The sequence below is a fragment of the Chiloscyllium punctatum genome, chromosome 32 (genome assembly GCF_047496795.1).
Source record: "Chiloscyllium punctatum isolate Juve2018m chromosome 32, sChiPun1.3, whole genome shotgun sequence".
Lineage (NCBI taxonomy): Eukaryota > Metazoa > Chordata > Chondrichthyes > Orectolobiformes > Hemiscylliidae > Chiloscyllium > Chiloscyllium punctatum.
In genome coordinates this window covers 68,535,394-68,552,624 of record NC_092770.1, presented here as the reverse complement: position 1 = coordinate 68,552,624, position 17,231 = coordinate 68,535,394, and the positions used below count along the sequence as shown (strand labels likewise).

Genomic DNA, 17,231 nt, shown 5'->3' with positions numbered 1-17,231 from the left:
TAAGTTTAAGGTGCAAGGGGAAAGATTTAAATGGGACCTAAGGGGCAATTTTTTCACGCAGGGGGTGGTGTGTATATGGAATGAGCTGCCAGAGGAAGTAGTGGAAGCTGGTACAATTCCAACATTTAAATGGCATCTGGATGGGTACATATATAGGAAGGGTTGAGAGGGATAGGGGCCAAATGCTGGCAAATGGGACTAGATTAATTTAGGATGAATTGGACCAAAGGGTTTATTTCCATACTGTACAGCTCTATGACTTCAATGCCTTTTACCCATAATATCCCAACTAACTTGGTGTCAACTCTTCCTTGATTTTAATGTGAAGCCCTCTCGCAACTTTATATAACGTCAAATGCCATATACTATCTGCCAATCTTACAGAGTAAATTGAAGATCAGAGATCTGGGGAGATGGTAGAGTTGTGGTAATCCCTGTGGCCAAAAAAGAAACAGCAATACTTGGAAATGTGATGTACTCGTTGAACAGGAGCTACAGTTTGAGATATACAAGTCAGACCACCATTCGCAAGTTTTATTGGATTTTCCTTCAAGCTGTCACCAAAATGGAAATCCAGGAGCCCAGATGACTGTTCTGGGGACAAATCCTGCCACAGCAAGAGGGCGAAATTTGATCTTCAGTTAAAACGGGAATTAAAAAGCTGTCCTAATAGTGACCTTCGATTGTCGTCAAAACCCGTCTGGGTCTCCAATGCCCTTTAGCGAAGGGGGGTCCTGGTCTGGCCAAATGTGACTCCAGACCCACAACAACTCGTAACGTCCCTCTGGCCAGCAACACCCAAATCCCACGAATGAATGGTGTCTTTTCTCCCCCCCCCCAAAAAAAAATCAACCAATCCGGACATCAGTTATAAAATAAAAATTATGCTTCAGCAGTAAAGCATCCCGGAAGAGTCAGCGACAATGCTGCTCAGGGTTGGCTCAATGGGGGAACGTTGCCTTTAAGAGCAATGATCTTGGGAGTGATATTGAAGGAAAGTGGGGGGCACGTTAACGCACTCGCATGAAGCTTTAAGCTCTGCATTGAGCCTCTGTCTCCAACCAGGGATGTGCGCACCAGCTCGCAGAGGGGACAAGCATCCCGCAGAGAGGTAACACCAAACCTCCTGTTCTGATCGTGCCCGTTTCCACTGAAAACAAAATCCTGCTTTTCTTTTTGCATTTTGGTTTTGTTTTTGCTGTTCGCATTGCAAGTTGTGCACCCGCACATTCCTGGCATTTTCAGTAAAACTTAGCGTCGAGGCCCCCTCCCTCCCGGGCTCAGAGCAGCCGCCGCTAAAAAGCGGAGAGCCCAGAAGGAAGCGGAAAGGCAGAGGCGCCTGGATTTAAAGGGCTCTACCCCAATGCAGAGGAAATAAAAGGTGCCGGCGGAAATATATTTGCGATTGCTCGGTCTGCTCAATCTGTGACTTGCCCAACAGGCAAAAGAATCGTATTTTTACCTGTATGTCCTGTGCTACTAAATATTTTGACTCTTTGAAGTGATCCTGTACCTCTGAATATAATTTCATGTTGGAGTTAATTCTCACTTAATCGTAAAGTCTGCTCCGCCATTCATCATGGTCATCGTCCAAGTCAATCGCCTAATCTTGCTTTCTCCCCATAACCTTTGGTCCCATTCGTCCCAAGTGCTATATCTTGCTACCGCTTGAATACATTCAATGTTTTGGCATCAACTACTTCCTGTGGTAAAATGAATTCCACAGGCTCACCACTGTTTCGGTGAAGAAATGACTCTTTATCTCTGTTAGAAACGAAAATCGCTTCTTAATAATCGCTCTAGACAAATTCAGGAAAACAAAGTTTTTTTTTATTTCAAAAATATACTTTATTCATAGAATGATTTGATGGTCTGTACATTTGATCATGCCATACATATGTCCATATTTACAAACACAGATTCGACTTTATTCTTGTCCTTTACAATCCTGTGCATTTTTTCAATCTTGTATATATACATATATTTGGCTGAGGCATCAGCAGAGCCCAAAAAAACGTCTGTATGGGCCCCCTGTTCTTCTTTCGGCAGGCCGATCTTACACGGTGGTCTTTCCCCACCGCGCCTTGGCGGCAGCTGCCCCAAGCTTCAGCGCGTCCCTCAACACGTAGTCTTGGACCTTGGAATGTGCCAGTCTGCAACACTCGGTCGGGGTCAACTCCTTCAGCTGGAAGATCAACAGGTTTCGGACCGCCCAGAGAGCGTCCTTCACCGAGTTGATGATCCTCCAGGCGCAGTTAATGTTCGTCTCGGTGTGAGTCCCGGGGAACAGGCCGTAGAGCACGGAGTCCCGCGTCACGGCGCTGCTCGGGACGAACCTCGACAAGCACCACTGCATTCCTCTCCAGACTTCCTCTGCATAGGCACATTCCAGAAGGAGGTGTGTGACAGTCTCGTCCCCCCCGCAGCCACTTCGAGGGCAGCGTGCGGTGCGGCAGAGAGTCCGGGCGTGCATAAAGGATCTCACGGGCAGAGCCCTTCTCACCACCAGCCAAGCCACGTCTTGGTGCTTGTTGGAAAGTTCTGGCGATGAGGCATTCTGCCAAATGGCTTTGACAGTCTGCTCAGGGAACCGCTCGACAGGATCCGCCCTCTCCTTTTCCCGAAGGGTCTCAAGGACGCTACGTGCTGACCACTTCCTGATGGACTTGTGGTCAAAGGTGTTTTTCCTCATAAATTTCTCCACGAAGGACAGGTGATACGGAACGGTCCAACTACTCGGAGCGTTCCGCGGCAGCGAGGCCAGGCCCATCCTTCGCAACACCGGGGACAGGTAGAACCTCAGTACGTAGTGACACTTGGTGTTTGCGTACCGGGGATCCACGCACAGCTTGATGCAGCCACACACAAAGGTGGCCATCAGGGTGAGGGTAGCATTGGGCGTGTTTTTTCCCCCATTGCACCGGTCTTTGTACATTGAGTCTCTTCGGACCCGGTCCATCTTTGATCTCCAAATGAATTGGAAGATGGCCCGGGTGACTGCGGCGGCACAGGTCCTGGGGATAGGCCAGACCTGTGCCACATATAGCAATACTGAGAGGACCTCACACCTGATGACCAGGTTTTTTCCCGCGATGGAGAGCGACCGTTGCCCCCATCTGCACAGTTTCTGCCTCACTTTGATGATATGCTCCTCCCAGGTCTTGGCGCACGCCCCAGCCCCCCCGAACCAAATACCCAGCACCTTCAGGTGGTCAGTCCTGACGGTGAAGGGGATAGAGGATTGGTCGGCCCAGTTCCCGAAGAGCATGGCCTCGCTCTTGCCTCGGTTTACCTTGGCCCCCGAGGCCCGTTCGAACTGGTCGCAGATGCACACGAGTCTGTGCACGGACAGCGGATCCGAGCAGAAAACAGCGACGTCATCCATGTACAGGGAGGCCTTAACCTGCAGGCCCCCGCTGCCAGGAATAGTCACCCCTCTCAGGCTCGCATCCTTCCTGATGGATTCGGCAAATGGCTCTATGCAACACACAAACAAGGCGGGTGAGACGGGGCATCCCTGCCTGACTCCAGATCTTACAGGGAAGCTATCTGATTCCCACCCATTGATTGAGACTGCACTGACAATGTTGGTGTAGAGCAGTCTGATCCAATTTCCGATTCCCTCCCCAAAGCCCATTTTGGAGAGGACATCCCTCATATATGTATGCGATATCCTGTCAAAGGCTTTCTCCTGGTCCAGGCTGATGAGGCAGGTGTCCACCCCCCTGTCCTGCACGTAGGCGATCGTATCCCTGAGGAGTGCGAGACTCTCAGAGATCTTCCTGCCCGGTACAGCACAGGTTTGGTCCGGGTGGATCACCGATCCCAGAGCAGACCTGACCCGGTTGGCGATGACCTTTGACAGGATTTTGTAGTCTGCATTTAACAGTGAGATCAGTCTCCAATTTCTAATTTCCTCCCTCTCCCCCTTCCGCTTGTAGACGAGGGTGATGATGCCTTTCCTCATGGATTCACTCATGGTACCTGCCCGGAGCATACTGACATACACCTCCAGCAGGTTCTGGCCGATCAAGTCCCAAAGAGCGGAATAAACCTCGACCGGTAAGCCGTTGCTTCCGGGAGTTTTATTCTTTTCGAAGGACTCGAGGGCCTTGGTCAGTTCATCAAGAGATAGCGGCTGGTCCAGCCTCTCTCGTGTTCCGTCATCTAGGACCTCCGTGATAGAGGACAGGAACGACTGGGAGGCCGCGCTGTCGGTCGGCTTCGAGTCATACAGGCTGGCGTAGAAAGATTTGCTGATCCTCATGACGTCAGCCTGAGATGACGTTACCGAGCCATCTTCTTTCTTCAGGCTGCTGAGCACGGAGCTCTCTTTGTGCATCTTCTGGAAGAAGAAACGTGAGCACGTCTCGTCCTGCTCCACCGAGCGGACCCTGGACCGGAAGATTATCCTGGAGGCCTCCGAGGCAAAGAGCGAGGCTTGCTGGCCCTTCACCTCCTTGAGGTCCTCCGTGACATCCACCCCCATCGTCTGCAGCAGGAGCAGGTTCTGCATACTTTCCTGGAGCTGGGACAGTTTTCCCCGCCTCTCTCTCGCCTCCTGGACACCTTTGAGGATAAAGAACCTCTTGATGTTCCCTTTTACCGTTTCCCACCAGTCCGTTGGAGACTCAAAGAGGGGCTTCACGGTTCTCCAACCTGCGTAATCCCTCTTGAGCTCTTCGATGTTTCCCGGGGTCAACAGCTTAGTGTTCAGTTTCCACGTTCCCTTGCCCGCCCGCTGTTCGTCCTGTAGATGACAGTCGGCCAGCAGGAGGCAGTGGTCAGAGAAGAACACCGGCTTGACGTCGGTGGATCTGACCGAGAGCGTTCGGGACACAAACAGGTAATCTATCCTTGAGCGGATAGACCCGTCTGCCCGTGACCAGGTGTATCTACGCTGCGCTCCGTCTGCAGGGGCGCTGAAGACGTCGTGCAGCTTGGCGTCTTTGACCGTTTCCATCAGGGCCCTGGACGTAGCGTCCGGTTTACTGTCCCCCCCGCCGGATCGTCCATCAGCATCAATGATGCAGTTGAGGTCTCCGGCCAGAATGACCGGCCTGGACGTAGCCAGCAGCAGTGGAAGCTGTTGCAGGACGGCCAACCGTTCACTCTTACCCACTGGGGCGTACACGTTGATTAGTCTCACGGGAGCGTTTCTGTATTTAACGTCCACGACGAGGAGGCGCCCGCCCACCACCTCCTTAACCTCGGAGATGGTGAAGTTGCCTCCCCGCAACAGGATACCCAGGCCGGAGACGCGGCTATCGTTGCCCCCCGACCACACTGACGGCCCGTGGGCCCACAAGCTCGACCATCTCCTGTAACTGCTGAGGTGCGGTATCCCACACTCCTGCAGAAACAGGACATCGGCTTTGACGTTGGCCAGGAAGGCCAGCGTTGAAACACATCGCGTAGCCGCTTTAATGCTACGCACATTTATGCTGGCAATTTTAAACCCCATTTTAACAGTTTGCGGGGTAGCTCGAGTGGGGTAGCTGCGTGCATCCCCGTGGTGACAGCAAACTGCTGGACCTTCCCAGGGCTGAGGTAGTTGTCCGGCTCCACGCTGGAGTCATTTCCCCGCTCTGGTGTCATCGTGTCGCACCCAGGGTCCTCATCGCCCCGTTCTCCATCTGACAGCAGGGCTGTCACTGGGACGCTGCTCCCAGTTCCCTGGAGCTGTGGGCCGGTGGGTACCCCTTGGTTCTCACCGGGTAGGGGGAGGCCTTCACCCATCCCCTCAGAGGGATCGTCTTTTCCTTCTTGGGCGGTGTTGCCCTCCTTTCTCCCCACGGCGCTCTGCCTCTTCCTCCGGAGGCGACCCTTCTTGTGCCCGTCCTCACCCTCGGAGGAGCTGCCTGTATCCTCCTCTTGGAGGTGTCTCTTCCCCCTTCGCTTGGTGGCTTTGGGGCCCTCGAGAGGTTTCCTTTTCCTGTTTTTAACGATAATCCACTGCTCTGCCTCCTTTGATCCCTCCTCTTCCATTTCCTCCGTCTGTCTTGCAGGAGCTTGGGTCGGCTGCTGCATCTCCCCGCTGTCTGCTGCCTGCTCCTCTACAACTTTCCCTTCCTTCTGGGTGCCTCCAGGTACCGTTCCTTTGCTGATTCGCGGTACCTCGTTAGACTTTGTCGGTCCGCGGCTCGTGTTGCCACCTCCGGCCATCTGTGCGTAGGTGGCGGCTCCTCGTCTTGGCCAGGTCTTATACATGTGGCCCGCCTCTCCGCACAGGTTGCAGCTCTTTTCCTCCCGACAGTCCTTTGTCAAGTGACCCTCCTGTTTGCAGTTCCTGCAGATGGTCACTTTGCAATCCACCGCCACGTGTCCCGACTTCCCGCAGGTTCGGCACACTTTGGGCTGCCCTGCATATGTCAGGTAGCCTCTGCTCCCTCCAATTGCGAAGCTCGAGGGTGGGTGGAGGATGTTCCCACTGTCATCGGCCCTCAGAGTTACCTTGACCTGCCTCTTACTGGTACAGATCCCAAAGGGGTCGATTACATCGGTGGCTTCTCCCTCGACTTGGACGTACCTTCCCAGGAAGGTCAGGACATCAGCCACTGGAACGTAGGGGTTGTACATATGGATTGTAACAACCCGGTTCCTCTGTGCAGGAAGCACACACAATGGGGTCACTGACAAGATGGAAAACAGCGGCTCCCCTTCCTTCTCCTTGAAGACCTTCAGGAGCTGTTCACACTGCTTCACGCTTCTGAAGGTCACATCAAAGTAGCCTGCCCCAGGGAAATCCTGCAGGCAGTACACATCTGCAGCTGCCAGGCCACAACACTCCAGCAGAACTTTCTTCACAAACACCGTCCGATCCACCGGTGTGTGCTCCTCCACCTTCTTCACAGTCACCCTGACTGTGTTCCGAATGCCCTGGCCCGGGCGGCGAGTGGCTGCTGAGGCCATAGCTCAGAGGTTGGCTGGTCCCTGAATTGGCGTTAGGCCGAAGCCAGCATGAAGATCCACCAAGAGCAGGTCAGCACAACCAAACGATCCTCCAACGTCCAATCACGATCCAGCGATGGTCTCCAGCAGCTCCGACGACTCGCAACACGACCCCCGCAGTTTTTCCCCCGCCAGCACGCTTCTGCTGTGTCGAACCTCCAACACTCGAGCAGAATCTCTTCCTCTGGTCCTCAGGAACAACACATATTCCGAGCCAAAAGGGCAATGGGCAGGCACTTCGGCCAAGGTAACTTAGTTTCTAACACCAGCTTAGTCAATTGGGTCTTGAGTGTGCCATTCATTCTCTCAACCCGACCCGAACTCTGAGGATGCCAGGGTGTGTGGAATTTCCATTGGATACCCAGGGCAGTACAGATCAAATGGTGTAGTTTAGAAATAAAATGTATCCCGCAGTCTGAGTCGATAGATTCCATTATGCCATATCTCGGGATTATGTTCTCTAACAACAGTCGGGCCACGGTTGGTGCATCGTCTTTGGCAGTCGGGAAAGCCTCTATCCAGTGAGTGAAATGGTCTACTATTACTAGCAGATATTTCCATCGCTGCACTGGGGGTAATTCTGTAAAGTCGACTTGGATCCTCTGAAATGGCCTGATTGCGAGGGGCTGACCACCGGCTGGCATAGAACGCATGGCTTTCTGGTTAATACGTCAGCAAGTGGGGCATCCGACTACCTCTTGTTGGGCTAATGTGTGTATCCCCCTGCATACATAGTCTCTCAGGATCGTGTCACACATGGCTTGCACTCCCCAGTGGGTCTGATGGTGTAACCGGTGCAGAATACCCCGGGTGATCTGTTTGTTCAGTACTTGTCTCCCATCAGGAACCGTCCACTTCCCGTTAGTTTCTAGCCGGGCACCCAATTGATCCATTTTATCAATCTCCCCCTGGGTGAAGACGGGTTGTTTAGCGAGCCCTTCCCTTAACGGTATTAATGTTAATAATTGTACGGGTTTTTCGACCGCTGCCCGCTTGGCTTCCTCATCTGCCAGCCGGTTTCCCACCGCTTCCGGTGTCGACCCCTTCTGGTGGCCGGGTACATGGACTACTGCGAGTTCCGTAGGTAACGCCAGGGCCTCTAACGTTAGGCTGATCATTTGTTCGTGAGCCAACTCTTTTCCCCGGGAAGTTATCAATCCTCGCTCTTTCCAGATTTTCCCAAAAGTATGAACGATCCCGTATGCATACTTTGAGTCAGTATATATGGTTCCCACCTTCCCTTCCAACAACTTCAGGGCCCTCTGGAGGGCGTACAACTCACAGGATTGGGCTGACCACTTCCCGGGCAGTCGTCCGGACTCGATCGTCCGTTTCGTTGCACCATCTATGACAGCATAGCCACTGTACCATACCCCACTGATGCACCGGGAGGACCCGTCGATGTACAGTTCCTGTCCTTCACCCAGCGGGGCCTCTTGCAGGTCCTCTCGGCTCTTGGTCTGCAAGTCTACAAATTCCACACAATCATGCTCCTGTTCTCCATCTGCAGGATGTCCGTATAGAAACTGGGCTGGGTTGCAACTGAGATCTTTTGCAAAATTGAGATCGTCCCCGGTCATCAAAATCGTCTCATACTTCAGGATGCGAGAGTCTGTTAACCAGCGGTGAGCCTTCTGAGCCAGTATGGCACTAACCGAATGTGGGGAATATACTGTGATCCTTCCTCCAAAGGTAAGTTTTCGGGCCTCTTCCACTAACATTGCCGTAGCTGCCACTGCCTGTATACAGGTCGGCCATCCACATGACACAGGGTCTAACATTTTTGACAAAAATGCAACCGGCTGACGTTTCCCTGCCCGCAGCTGGGTAAGCACGCCCTGGGCAATTCTGCCGGCGCTATTGACATATAACTGGAACGGTTCCTTCAGGGTGGGTAAAGCCAATACCGGAGCTCGGATCAGTTTACTTTTAATAATATTAAATCGCTGCTCCTCCTCATCTGACCAGTCCACCTTTTGTCCTTCTTGTCCCAGTTTGTCGTACAAGAATTTTACTAAAGTGGTGTAACTTTCAATCCATATCCGGCAATATCCTACTAGCCCCAGGAATTGTCTGATTTCCTTCTTCGTCCTGGGTATTGGCATACCCGTAATCCCTGATATTCGTTCTGGCGTGATACGGCGATGCCCCTTACTGACTTGATGGCCCAGATATCTTACTTCTTGCTCCACAAACTGGAGTTTTGTCCTGGAGACGCGTAGGCCCTGTTTCCCCAGGAAGTTCAGCAGGGCAACGGTGTCTGCCCGTACCTCCTCTTCTCTTGGTCCTGAGAGTAAGAGATCATCGACATATTGGAGCAATTGATTTTCCGCGTTACACCGAAATCCTCCTAAGATCTGCTCCAGTATTTGTCCAAACAAGTTGGGTGACTCCGTGAATCCCTGCGGCAAGACCGTCCACCTTAACTGTCGCTTTCGTCCTGTGAAGGGATTCTCCCATTCAAAGGCAAAAAGGTTCCGACTTTCTTCGTCAAGGGGGCAACTCCAGAAGGCATCCTTCAGATCTATTACGCTGAACCATTCGTGTTCGGGTGAAATTTTACTCATTAACGTGTAGGGATTGGGTACCACTGGGTACCTAGCCTGGACTACTTCATTCAACCCCCGCAAGTCTTGCACCAGCCTATGTGTCCCATCCGGCTTCCTCACAGGGAGTATTGGAGTATTGAAAGGGGACATACATTCCTCCAGTAGTCCATCTGTGATTAATCTTTCTATCACAGGTTGTAACCCCTCGCGTCCTTCCATAGCAATCGGGTACTGTTTCCTTCTCACGGGGCCTCTTCCTGGTAACATGGTGATTTGGAGAGGTTTGATGTTTAAACCCCCTCTGTTCCCTTCTCGGTACCATACTTCCGGGTCTATTTGTTGATCATCTTCTTCGGTGAGGGCGAACAACCTTACCACCATTTCCCCGTTACTTGGTACCGTTCCGATCCCTAGTTTGACCTGCAAGTCTCTTCCTAACAAATTAAACCCCGCCGATGGCAGTAGGAGGAGGTCTCGTTTAGTAGTTCTGTCTTCATACCCAATTTCCACGTCCTCCACCATTGGGACTTGTAATTTCTGTCCTCCAATTCCAGATACCCCCATAACTTTTCCTCCTGTTCGGGTGCCGGGGGGTATTTGGATTATACTTGATCTTTCGGCTCCCGAGTCTACCATAAATGTGATCTCCGATCCTTGGGGTCCTACTTTCAAGTTTACCAGGGGTTCCTGTCTATAGTCCTTTTGCCCCAAGGGTAGGAACCCCCGACCTCCCTAATCTTCCTCCATCAGTGCGTACGACCGCACCTCCCGCTTGTAGCGGGGGCACTCACGTTTAAAATGTCCCTCTTCATTACAGTAGTAACATCTGAGTATCCTCTTCGTTTCCCTGTCGCGGTCTCGCGTTCCTCCACTCTTCCTTTGTTCCGGCCAAGGTTCTCTTTTCCTCTGCTCTTGCCACGACTCTCCCCTCTCCTGTTTCTGCCATGGCTCCCCCTTTTCCCTTCTTCCAGCTGTCATTTGTTGCACCGCTTGCATCATTATCTTTGTCGCCTTCTTTTGCTTCTCATCGTCCCTTCTCACAAACATCTTTTGCGCCTCCCGTAGTAGTTCACTTAGAGATTTACTATCCCAATCATCCATTTTCTCTAACTTCTTGCGTATGTCCGGCCAGGCTTTTGATACAAACTTTACCCGTATGAGTTGTTGCCCCACGTCCGTCTCAGGGTCCACCCCAGCGAACTGCTGCAAGTTCTTCCTAATCCTGTCTAGGAAGTCCGTAGGGGTTTCCTCCGGGTTTTGATGATTACCAAAAGCCTTGGTAAAATTGTGCCCCTTCGGGGCTGCCTGTCTTATTCCTTTTATCCAATATTCCCGCATGTCCCTCATGTTGCGCCGTCCTTCCTCCGTGTTCTTATTCCACTCGGGGTCGGTGAGGGGAAACTTCTGCTCCCCTCCTTCTCCCCCCTCTTTCTCCCAGACCAACAGCGCAGCTTGTCGTATCATCTGTCGTTCCTGGCTAGAGAACAATGTTTTCATGATGGAACACATCTCTTCCCACGTGTAAGTATTCGGAACCAAGAAACGGATCTAATTGTTCAGCCAGGCCCATGGGGTCCTCTAGTAGACCCTTCATCTCCCTCCTGAAATTCCGTACTTCAGTACTCGTCAAGGGAACGTTCACATAGCCCGTCCCTCCTTCCTCGCCCCCCATGGGCACTTCCCGGAGTGGATTCATTAATGCAATTGAGGTAGGGTTTTGTCCGTGACCCCTTCCAGCTCGAGATCTGGTCTGTACCCCTGAGGTAGACTGTGATTCCTCCCCATTTTCTTCCCCTTCCTCTGACTCGTCGTCACCCGGAGGAACATTTTGTGGGGCAGACGGGGTCACGTAGGGCGGCGGTAAGTGATCTAAAGGTTCCCATTCTTTCTGCCTTCTCGAGTCTTCACTAGTTGCCTGCATTTGGCAAGATATCGTAACCGGTAGCCAACAAAAGGCATAATCACTTTCTTCCAGATTACCATCAGGTTTTGAATTGACATATAAAATGAGAGCTTGCCGGACCCAGTCTTCGTCAGTACCGAATCTAGGCCACCACACGGAGTCGCCCTGAATAGGTTTCTGGGACCACTTCTCACAGTATTTTACCATCTTCCTTTTAGATTTTCCTTTTCTCCCACCCTGATTCCAATCATTTAACATTCTTCCTAACGGACTATCGTCAGGTACCCCGGGGTATTTGTCATTGTCTCTGTTCAAGCCTACCTTTCCCTTACTCGCCTTGGATCCCTTATTTCCCATTGCCGAGGACTTCGTAATTTTCCCGTGATAATCTATCACAATTTAGCCAATTCTCGGACCTTCAGTCCCGTGATCGCCCAGGTTCCTTTGCAGGCACTCCCGGTCTTTGGATTCCTGTGTCCTACGTCTCTGTGACACAGATCACAGGCACCCCGTAGGTACACGTTCCTCCTCAAACACGGTCTCTGCAAAATCCCTCACAGGCAAGCCCCGGTCTCTAGATACCTGAGTCCCACGTCTCTGTAGAAAAATCCACAGGCACCCCGTAGGTCCCCAGGCCTCCGGAAACACGGTCCCCGCAAGTTTTTTCTTACCTGGGTTCGCTGCACCGAAATTACTCGATCGTTAACCGTCCCCACTGCCTCGGCTACACCCCTCCTTTGTTTTCCTGAGCCTCCCGGGTATCACTCGCTCAAGCCGCGCGGGGCGACAAGCAAGGAATCAGGGACTGCCGAAATCGGCAGGGTGCACCTTCTCCGATGTCCTTCCTCAGCTCCCCTTGCGGCCGGAGTGTTGACCGGATGAGCCCCCAAGTTGTTAGAAACGAAAATCGCTTCTTAATAATCGCTCTAGACAAATTCAGGAAAACAAAGTTTTATTAGCAAGTCTGCAGAGTTGGGCAGCCTTCTGAGTAAAAGGCGCGCTGAGGCTTACAAAGTTTCTCATTATATACAGCACAAGTCCCTCCCCTCCTTGGTTCTAACGAGCCATGAGGTTCACATTCTTAAAAACATCATTATTCTCCAACTTGCATCCTTATCACAAAGTCTGCAACAAATGTCTCCAGACCCTCCCCTTCCTGGCTCTTAATGAGCCATGAGGTTCACATTCTTAAAAACATCATTATTCTCCAACTTGCATCCTTATCACAAAGTCTGCAACAAATGTCTTCAGACCCTCCCCTTCATGCCTCCAGACCCTAGAGGTGTTATTTTTCTCTCCCTGTAGTCTTATCAGTCAAAGACTTATTCTTCTCTGTCTGTGCTGTAGCAGATGTCTCTGTATCAATCTGTAGCAGATGTCTCTCGAGTCGTTTCCCTGTCCTGCAGTCTTTATCAGTCAAGGACTCATCCTTCCCTGCCTGTGTTTATGGTTTCATCAATCAAGGGCCTGCTTGTTTTACTCTGCTCACAAACTGCATGCACTATTTTAAACTATTCTACTTTTGAGTATACAAAATGTTTTAAGAAAGCAAAAGTCTAATGTTTTAGAAAAGAAGCAAAAGTTTTATCTTTTATTATAGATCAGTCTGTGGTCTAGGCACATCTTAAAGTTGCAAACCGAAATTACCTCTCACAATCTCCATCCTAAATGGTCCACCCAGAATCCTCAGACTGTGACCCCTGGTTCTAGACACACCCACCACCATGAACACCCCCCCCCCCCCCCCCCCCGCATCTACCCTGTCTGGTCCTGATAGAATTTTATAAGTCTCTATGAGATTTCCCCATCATTCATCTGAACTCCAGTGAAAACAATCCAAACAATCTCTCCTCATACATCAGTCCTGCCATGTCTGGTATCAGCCTGGTAAACCTTCGCTGAGCAAGAGTATCCTTCCTCAGAAAAGGAGACCAAGACTACACACAATATTCTCGTTGTGGCCTCACCTTGGCCCTGTATAACTGCAACAACCCATCCCAGCTCTTGTACTTGAAATCTCTTGCAATGAAGGCCAACACTCCATTTGCCTTCTTTACCACCTGCTTGCTTATCTTCCTTCTTGTTTTTGCTTCCAAATTATACTGCATCTGCCATTGGTTTGCCCATAATCACCCAACCTGTCCAGGTCATGCTGAAGGATCTCTGCATCTTGTCACAGTTCACCCTCCCACCCAACATGGTATCATCTGCAAACTTTGAGATGTTACATTTTGTTCCCTCATCCAAATCATGAATATATATTGTGAATAGCTGGGGTCCCAGCACTGATTCCTGTGGTACTTCACGAGTTACTGCCTGCCAGTTTGAAATTGTTTCCTCTCTGCTGATCAGTTTTCTATTCATCTCAATACACTTCCCAACCCCATGTGCTTTAATCTTGTACTATAATCTCTTATATGGGACTTTGTCAAATGCTTTCTGAATGTCCAAATATACCACATCGACTGGCTCCCCCTTGTCAATTCTACTAGTTACATCTTCATAAAATTCCAATAGATTTGTCAAGCATGATTTCCCCTTCATAAATGCATGGAAACTCTGACTGATCCTGCCACTGCGTTCTAAATGCTCTGCTATAAAATCCTTGCTAATGGATTTGAGAATTTTCCCCAATACTGATGTTAGACTCACTGGCCTATAATTCCCCGGTTTCTCTCTATCTCCCTTTTTGAATATTGGAGTGACATTCGGTACCCTCCAATCTGCAGGGACTCTTCCAGAGTCTGTTGAATCCTGGACGATGACACCAATGCATCCATTATTTCTAGAGCCACTTTCTGAGAGTGTTGATTTTCAGGTACATCCTGATCTTCGATTCAGACTCAAAATCCCCAAATGAGCACCTGAAATGCTTTGGTATACAAAGCTACAGACCAAGTGTTGAAAAATAGGGTTAAAATAAATAGATAATTGCCCAGCACTGACAATGGGCTGAAGGGCCTTTCTCTGTGCTGTAAAAATTCTATGACACTATGACCCTTCTGAACCGATCAAAAACAACTGGTGATAGGCCCTGGTGAGATCAATTGTACCAAATAAATATGAGCATGAATTAACTGGGGGATACTTTTTAAAAAATATTAATTCTGTGTTTCTATTTCTATTTATAAGTGGGTGGTATATGGGAAATTGTTTTAATAATTATTTTAATTAAAGACCCTGGAGTAGAGATTTGAACCACACTGAGGGCAGCACTGTGGCTCAGTGCTTAGCACTGCTGCCTCACCGTACCAGAGTCCCTGGTTCAATTACACCCTCGGTAACTGTCTGTACAGTTTTTGCACATTCTCCCCGTGTCTGTGTGGGTTTCCTCCAGGTGCTCTGGTTTCCTTCCATAATCCAAAGATGTGTAGGTTAGGTGAATTTGCCAAGCTAAATTGTCCATAGTGTTCAGGGATGTGTGGGTTAGGTGCATTAGTCAGGGGAAGTGTAGTGGAATGCGTCTGGGGCATTATGTTTCAGAGGGTCGATGTGGACTTGTTGGGCCAAATGGCCTGTTCCCACACTGTAGGGAATCTATGACTCAAAGGAAAATGTGTTTTTTAAAACTGATTGACTCTTGTAGCTTTCATAGAGTCATAGAGATGTCCAGCATGGAAACAGACCCTTCGGTCCAACCCATCCACGCCGACCAGATATCCCAACCCAATCTAGTCCCACCTGCCAGCACCCGGCCCATATCCCTCCAAACCCTTCCTATTCATATACCCATCCAAATGCCTCTTAAATATTGCAAATGTACTAGCCTCCATCACTTCCTCTGGCAGCTCACATGAAGAGGTCTATTTAAAGGAAAGGCACCCTCACTTGCATCAAAAATTGTGGCAATCGATCTTCCATGCATCACTTTGCAGTAGGGAGTGAACATTGTTCGTAAATATTGGTAGATTTTTCTGCTATTGCTATTCAGTCAGAGAATAAGCTGATATCTGAAGTATTATAAAGTCATTTTCGTGAAAGAGAAGCCCATTTGGCCTATTGAGTCCATGGTAGTTCTCTGAAGATAAAGTGACAACTAATATTATGTTAGAAATGTATGAAAACGACAAAAGAGGAATTGCTAGCCCAAAGTACCTGCCCACACTTTTATTGGCTAGAGTGTCATGATTGGTTTAGAATATTTATAGGAACTACACACAGTACTCAAAACCTCAGGGAACACGTGTACAGTATAACTAGAGTATCTTCTTAACCATCTCCTTTCCAGATTTCAATTGTTCTTGAATCATTTTTGGTAATCTTTCCATATCCGCAGATGTATAATTTGCTGATATTCAAACCGGTAATTTTTGTTTTTCATTCAAGCTACCAATAAGAGTGTGCGGAGAATATTATGGATGTGTTGCCCCTGTGCTGGGTCAGTAGTCACACTGGCTTCAGTGGCACAATTAAGAATTCTGCCAGCGACTTTGTGGTGACTGAGATCAATACGCATGGGCAGCTAGTCAGTGACATTGGAGCTGATAGCGCCCAGGATTCTGATGACATTGAAAGCGAACAAGAAAAGCCCCATCCGACACAGAAGAAGAGACTGAAGAAACCGGAAAAAGCGCCGGAAACATTTTCCGGTTTGCCAATCTTTGACAAGTCGAAGAATGCCAATGTCGCACTGGGCAAGATTAACCAGACTGCTGACAGCAATTTACCTGAATCTGCAGCTAACTCTCCTTCAGTGCAAACCCAGGGAGATGTGTTGGATTTGCTTTTGGGTAGCTCACTGTCAGAAAATCTGGAAAAATTTGCCTTCTCGGTTAAAGAAAGTAAGGACGCTGAACAGGAGGGGACAGAAGACACAGCTAGGCTTTTACTTGGAACCTTTGAAGACAAGTCTCAACGAGCAGCCATTCATTTAGCTGTACGGCAGAAATTTCCTTTTCTAAAGACTATTACCAGCTGCGGTGAGATTGAGGTCAGGCTTGACCCTCAGTATTCAGAACTCTGCCAACTAGTATCTGAGGAAGAAGCCAATGGGTTCTTTGGTTTCTTAGATGCAAAAGATAGACGTTCCAAGTTCTCATTTCAGCCCAGTAGGAATAAGGAGCACCGGAAGGCCATCCACCATTTTGTTAGCAAGTACTTTGGAAAACTGGTGGAAACAAAGAGTTTTTTAGAGCAAGATGGCTGCAGTGCGAGGGCTGCAGTGATTACTGTGAGATTTAGAGACAAAATCACATCAGGCAGGAAACGAACTGCCAACGATTGCCAGACAATTTACACAGGTATTGAATTTTCTTTGATTTTTTTTTTATTTTGTGATTTTTTTTTAGAAAACATTTAATGTCAAAGAATTACTTGAAATACGTTATGGAAGTTTGGAGCAAATGCATGAGAAGTAAAGAAAGGTTTAATTCTTAAGGATATGAAGTTTAAGGTTTCTGGTGTAAGGATTAGAACTGAACTGAATGTTATACTGAGGGCTATATCAGCTTCGGATGCACCAGTTTTAAAACAATACTATAGTATTCAATAGAACAATGAAGGTATTTACACAAGAAGAAAATTTGTTCACTTCAATTTTCTAACTGTGAGTCTTTAACTAACACTGCTAAAGAAAGAGCATGCGTTTCACAGCTTCACTGTGGATAAGGCACTTTGCAAATATGCTTCATTTTCTGCAGATTGTAATGTAGTTAAAGGACTTGGGTATCTATAATTGAGATAGCAGCCAATGAATTTAATGTCCAGTGGTTAGGAACAAAAATTGTGTTCGGGTTAGCACAGGCAGTGGTCAAAGACGCCTAAGCCCAGTCACTGACCAGTGAATAATGGAACTATTCATTCATCCAATAAAATTTATTATTTTATAA

At 49.1% G+C, this 17,231-nt stretch overlaps 1 protein-coding gene across 6 annotated transcripts in view; it reads left to right on the top strand.

Annotated features, from left to right (window-relative positions):
* Positions 1 to 913: 913 nt before the first annotated feature.
* Positions 914 to 17,231, top strand: part of pus7l (pseudouridine synthase 7 like) — a 44,145-nt gene continuing 27,827 nt past the window's right edge. For 2 of the 6 annotated variants that reach the window (XM_072552615.1, XM_072552610.1), the window contains exons 1-2: positions 914 to 1,111; positions 15,730 to 16,643. In XM_072552615.1, the coding sequence (XP_072408716.1) occupies positions 15,758 to 16,643 (886 nt within the window). In that variant the 5' untranslated portion in view covers positions 914 to 1,111; positions 15,730 to 15,757. Of the gene's footprint in view, positions 1,382 to 8,536; positions 8,644 to 8,879; positions 11,022 to 15,729; positions 16,644 to 17,231 lie in introns of those variants that run through there. The other 4 variants (XM_072552613.1, XM_072552616.1, XM_072552612.1 and 1 more) reach the window with 4 other exon arrangements.